This window comes from Cryptomeria japonica, chromosome 5, assembly GCF_030272615.1.
Source record: "Cryptomeria japonica chromosome 5, Sugi_1.0, whole genome shotgun sequence".
NCBI lineage: Eukaryota > Viridiplantae > Streptophyta > Pinopsida > Cupressales > Cupressaceae > Cryptomeria > Cryptomeria japonica.
In genome coordinates, this window is record NC_081409.1 from 915,529,855 (window position 1) to 915,536,589 (window position 6,735).

The 6,735-nt window shown below is 33.3% G+C and overlaps 1 protein-coding gene across 1 annotated transcript; it reads right to left on the reverse strand.

Annotated features, from left to right (window-relative positions):
- Positions 1-1,404: 1,404 nt before the first annotated feature.
- On the reverse strand, positions 1,405-3,385 carry LOC131042952 (L-type lectin-domain containing receptor kinase IX.1). The gene is made up of 2 exons (XM_059221215.1): positions 2,629-3,385; positions 1,405-2,549 (listed from the first exon to the last, which is right to left on the reverse strand). Exons 1-2 carry the CDS (start codon positions 3,383-3,385, stop codon positions 1,405-1,407), a joined length of 1,902 nt encoding a protein of 633 aa, XP_059077198.1.
- Positions 3,386-6,735: the final 3,350 nt, after the last annotated feature.

Sequence of the window (6,735 nt, forward strand, 5' to 3'; positions counted from 1 at the left end):
AACAGTGGACATTTGTTTGATTCCCTGTCACAAATCAATAGGGGACTTTTGGATTTGAAATTCTTCCCATCTCTTTGAATGTGTATGAAATTGCAGGGTATTTTATTGTTCTTAATTTTGATTAAAGTAAATCTATTCTTTATTTCTTGTTCAAACTGTTTGTCTGCAATAAGAAGGATTGATTGAATCGTGTTTGAAAGGTGAATTTGGTTAAGTGGCCAGTGAGGCTTCCATCAATTATCTCAATCATTATATAATTATACTTAATTTGTGTATGTGGATAATCAAATCCTATCAATTTATAATTATATTCATATATCACAGTTTATATGCATGTTATTTATGATAGGTTTCATCAAAGTCATTACTTGATTAGCCATATATAACTGTATTCATTACTAAAGATTTTGAATCATTACTAAAGATTTTGAATTCTCTTATATTTCTAGTAATGAAGAATCCACACATTTTCTTGTCCATTCAGCATGCAAATGGTCTCTCCATACTAATGTTTCAAGCAACTTATTAAGGTGTTCTACATCTTGACCTGTGACTGACTGTATTTAGATTTACATTTGAAACTAATTTATCTTGCTTAGCATGGCCAAAAAATAAAGTGGCCTTTAGAGGATCATGTTTTTTGTTTCAGCGTTTGTGAGTTGACTGCATCTTTTATAATATCATTTGCTCATTCTCTTATGAAAACATTAGTTACAGACTATTTGTTTAAACTTGAATGATTTCTATCGTATTCCTCAAAGTTAAAGTTTAGAATAATGTTTATTCATCCTCTTTAAAAATTATGCCTATATCATTTCATATAAGATGGAGAATTTATGTCCAAAGTTATATTTGATGTCAAAAGACAATGCAAGTTGTAGTTGAGCTTATAAAACCTTTATAGCAGTAAACTTGTTCATACACAAAAGACAACTCTGTTTTTCTCTTTTGCAGACACACAAAATAAACTAAGTAAGATTTCTATTCTAATAAATGCTAAATAAAAAAATCTCTCAATAGAGTAGCTGCCTTGTTTCATGTGAAGATAATAAAGAAAATTAAATATGCATAATATATTACAAAATAAAAAGGACTGAAAAGGAATGTTGAATCCATTCGATCAACAGGCTGGACATACCACCAGTACAAGAGCCTTGCAGCAAATAAAGGAAAGACATGATTGAACAGGGAAGTGGCAAGAACAGAGAGATTACAGGATATTCCAAGTAGCTTTTCCTGAACATATTTTCTTTAATTAAAATATATGTCTGGGAAAGCAAAATAAAGGAGAAATTAAACTAACATAGCAACTGGCAATCCAATTGCTCAAGGTTCAGTAGTGATACAGAGCTCCTATGCTTCCTTTTGAAAATGTACAGCGATGGGAGCTGTGCTTGAATATGATCAGGAGGAGATTTGAGATGAATTAACTGATTGAGATATGGAAGCAAGAGACGGGAGTGCATGGGTAGGCTCCGTTCTAAATGAAGAAGAAACTGAAAGGTTGGCTCCATGAAATGCGGTATATGTTGGCACAGGTATTTCTGGAGGAAGATTAGGCACTCGATCTTCCAGCTTCAACAACTTTACCACTTGCCTCATTTTGGGTCTTGCAACTGGATCTGGATGAGAGCACCACAACCCTATCCCTATCAATTGTTCCATTTCTAACCTTTCATACTCTCCATTCAATTTCTCATCAGCAGCTTCCAAAACTTTGCCTTGACCATAAAGATCCCATACCCACTCTGCAACCCTCATGTTATGCTCTTGCAAGCTCTTATCTACAGCTCTCCTTCCTGTAGCAATTTCCAAGGCCACGGCACCAAAACTGTAAACATCTGATTCAGGACTTGTTCTTCCTGTGGTAACAGACTCAGGAGCCATATAGCCCAGGGTTCCAGCCGCTATTGTGGTCTGAGACAAACAATTGTGCTCCAATATGCGTGCCAAACCAAAGTCCCCAAGCTTTGCATTGAAATTGTTATCGAGCATAACATTGCTGGATTTTACATCCCTGTGTACAATACAGTGATCCCATTCTTCATGAAGATACAACAGCCCACAAGCTATTTCCAAAGCTATTTGATACCTACGAGTCCAATGCAGTGGAGGAGAATCTCCTTTGATGAAAAGGTGTTTGTCTAGGCTTCCATTAGACATATACTCGTACACCAAAAGCAATTCGCCTTTCTCATGACACCATCCCAAAAGCTGAACAAGGTTTCGATGCCTTACTCGACTAACAATACTTATTTCAGAGATAAATTCTTTTAACCCCTGTCTTGACCCTTGTGAGACGCGCTTGACAGCAACAACTTCATTTGTTTCTCCTATAACGCCTTTGTACACACCTCCAAATCCTCCTTGGCCCAGCTTTAAAGTTTCACTGAAATTGTCGGTTCCGGCCTTGAGATCCTCCAGCTTATATCTACTTGGACCTTGGTCTACAAGCCTGTCAATCTCTATCTCATTGTCTTCACATGTTTGTTCGCTGCTGCTTTGCAATCTCATGACGATGGCGAACAACCTCCACATCACAACTACCCCTGCTAAACAAAGAAATACCCCTACAATCGTCACAATTTTTTTTTTTTTTGGAAGACTTCCTAGTTTTGGTCTTGGTACTGAAGCTCCATGAAAGGATTGTGTGGGTAACACTGAAATTTTCAGCAGAAGCAGAAATCCCTACGACAAAATCATCAGGAAGATAAGTGGAGATATCCAAAGGATGCGCGAGAATGGGATCTACTTGGGACATAGAGCTATTGGAGGCTTTTGAGAAGAATATTTGCAGGTATTTTTTAATACAGTTATAATCTATGCGTGCATGCCACAGCGTCCTATCGTTTAATGGTGCATTCAAGTTCGTGTAATTTAAAGTCGGATTAGGACGATAGCCACCAACATCGGTGTAAACCTTATTGTTACTATAAAATTCAACTGCGACAACGCCGACTGAGAGAGATCCATTACCAGGAAGACCGCTGAAAGAATTTACTGAGTGAGCACTTGTCGCCATTTCTTTCGATGTCATGAAGAAAGAGATTCCACCGTATGGATAAACATTAGGGCTATGGTTATAATATTTCAATACAAACTGAAAATCTGTAGTGAAGCTGTCAAGAGAGGACAGGCTAATGGTCTGGCTGTAAACAACTCTGCCTGAGGTTTTGTTGGTCAATTTGTAGTGAGGATTTGTAATGTTTGTCAGATGGACTTCATGTCTAGACATTGTGGCATCATTTACACAGAGAATGTCGCTTGTATTGCAACTCCTGAATTGAGGAAAGCTGAAGTTTACGCCTGCGGACTGCCCCATTAAAATGGGGATCATTGCGTAGACCATATAAAACACAGCAATTAATAGGGCAGACCTAGCCATCTAACAAACAGCAAAGAGAAAGAAAGAGTTTGATGAACAAGGATAAGAATTCACAGAACAATAACCATACAAGTTTCCGAGAGGACAAATAATTTGGTAACCTCTTCCTTTATTCACTTTGTAGGAATAAAATACTCCTGTCAAATACAGGGAAAAATCACTCCTGTCAAAAAAAACAAAAAACTTCTAAGATCCTATTCTCACCAAGAGAAAATTAGAACCACGAAGAATTAAAATATGTGGGGTAAAATGAAATAAAAGTGAACGATTTTCATTTCAATCGATCTTAGCTAGCAAGCATTTTGCGACGTCATTAGTACAACAAGATCTGATCTCATGAGTGTGTTGAAGTTATCTACAACAAGACTTTTATTTTAGATGCAACTACCTGCAATGCACTCTAAATCATGTCAAAAGTTGAAATATTTGACAGCTAACTACTTCTCAATGTGGATGTGAAATGAATTGTAGAAAATACAAATTTAGAATGCTTAGTTTTTCCACTTCTAAAAGTCTTTGCATTGATTATCCCCACAGTCTAAATGTTTGGTTTCTCTTTTTAGTTCATCTCCCCAGTTTCCCATCTATATACATGCATGGGAATCTAAAAGTCCGATATAGCCGAAATATTGAACATCTAATTATTGAATAGTCTTTGGTTAATCTTGTTTTCACGTATTTCCAAACGTATCTGGGCTTCTGGAGAAAATTGAGTTCCACAGAAAAGGAGAATATCGAACACTCGTAAGACATTTCGATTTGGAAAGAAATTTCCTTGCAGCTGCGAACAAGTTAGGATGCATTTGTTCACTGCCTCGGCAGTAGGATTTGGCAATTGGTATATTCTATTTAATTACTAAATTTTTTCATAGTTAATTATTTATTGTTTATATCTAACTAGTTGATAATAATTTCATTATTTTTTATATTTTATTTTTATTAAAAATTATTAAATAATTAATTATTTTTAAATAAAAAATTAATTATAATAACATTCATATAATAATTTTGTTTTATATCAGAATATTAGTAATAGAATGTTCTTTCTAGTAATTGTTATATTCATAATATTCAGTAAGATTATATGATTTTTACTTGTGTTAGATGATAATTTAAGTAAGATAATAATAAATGAAAGGTTGATTCATTTTTATAGGGAAAAGAAAACGACAATTAGAATTAAAAAAAAAATGTCTTTCATTATTATATTATTGATATAAAAGTATAATTATAAATTTTGTTTACTAATATTATTTTTCATTTAGGTTTTGGTTCATCATGATGAGTTTGTTTTGATATATAATAAATTGTGTAAGTCAATCTAATGTTGGATGCCTTATCCTATAGCACCTACTTATCTATTATATATATTTCTATATACTTTACCATTTACTTCATCTAGATGTTCACACATCACTATAATATATTATCCCTGCCCCTTATTAACTCAAATTTAGAGCTCACATTAACAACTCGTTAAAAGTATTGTTCTTTTTCTTGTCACTCAATCTAAGAAATTGTCAATTAATTAAATATTATAATGAATCAATGAAGAGAATATTGATCTAATATCATTGTTAGAGATTAAAATTGATATTAAATCTAGTATTTTATTTAAGATAAAAAGACAATGTAGTTGTTATATTGAATGAATAAATATATGACATTAACTTATTTCATTGCAAAATTTGACGAAAATTTTCGATGAAAGATGCATTATTAGAGTTTCGTCAAATAATTAAAATTTATGCCCGACGTTCGTTAGAATTTCATCGAAATATTGACAAATGTTTTTTAATAAATAAAAGCGAGCTCGACGATTTATCTATACTTATATGTGTATGTATAATTATTTTAATTCCCATAAAAAAAAACTTCTAGCAACAACCATAATGGGTTGTGCAAAGAATCTCATCCGTTATATTGTTTTAATATCTACCATTGGATCTTAGGGCTTGAATGAAAAACCCTAACATCTATTATGATGGAAAGTAACCCTATTCTCTCATTTGAACATTTTCTCAAGCTTTCTAACCCCAGCCTCATCCACGGAAGCCATTGTTGCACGTTTCTCAAAAGTGCTTTGGGTTCATCAAATAAACTATGGAGATAAGAGATTTCACCCAATCAATTCTTATAGTATTTTTAAAACCCTAGATCTAATATAATTTTTCTCCTATATTGTTTGTATATTTCCAAGTTGGGAAGGAGTTGCGGCAATAGGTATTTGTGGGAGATCAAAATCTCCATTTTATTGTTTTGGGTTCGCACTAATTTTATTTTGATTTTTTTTTTCTTTCCCTCTTGTTTTCTCAGTGAAACCCTAGATCTATTTTTTTGCATCTTTTCGTTGTTTTTGCAGATATCTCACAGGTGTGGACTACAAAAGAGTGGTAGCCATGAAAATATTATAAGGTTTTTGTTTCCTTTCAATTTGGAGGATTTATATTTTTTTTAAAATTTTTTATTAGGGAAAGGGTTTGAAATTCCCCTCCCTTTCAACCTTACCATGAGGACTTGTGGCCTCCATGGAGGTCGCAACCCCCACGGGTGTGGGTTTTGTGGCATTCATGGAGGTCACAACCCCCATGAGTATGGGTTATGCGGCCTCCATGGAGGTCACAACCCCCATGACTATGGGTTTTGTAGCCTCCATGGAGGTCGCAACCCCCACTGTGGGTGTTGCGGCCTCCATGAGGGTCACAAACCCAATTTTTTTCAAAAAAAAATTCAATTTTTTTTTTTTTAATTTTTAAAAATAAATAAAAAATATATATTATATTAAAAATTGTTATATATATATAAAAAAATTTAATATTTTTTTAAGTATATATAGATATATGAATGTATGTTTGGTTATGGTTTGTGTAATAATGTGGTGGTTGATTCCATTAGACAAGTCATTTTAAAGCATATTTGAAAAATGAGATGTACTGCTATGTTCTCTAGTAATTGTTTTCAAGCAACTATTATTCTATGGATTTATTTGACATAGTTCTTTAGGTGACTTCTTTTTTATCACAATTCCAAGGTTTGTGCAAAAGGAATGTGGATGCTATGAACAATCTTCAACAAATCAAGGAACAAATCGCTCATTTTAAGACTTTGTACACCCTTGATCAAGATCAAGTTATTTTGCAAGTTATGGGATGATTTGTATCTCCCTTTAGGCCATGCTTTGATTAGTGTGTATTGTATTATTTTTTCTTATTTCAGCTACCTGATAGTAGCTCTATTCTTGTAATTACATTGTTTCAATGAAAAAAAATTAAAATAGTTAAAGTTTGAATTTATTTAAACTAAATAAATGACCTGTTAACAACAATCAATGAATAAAAAATTGACTACCA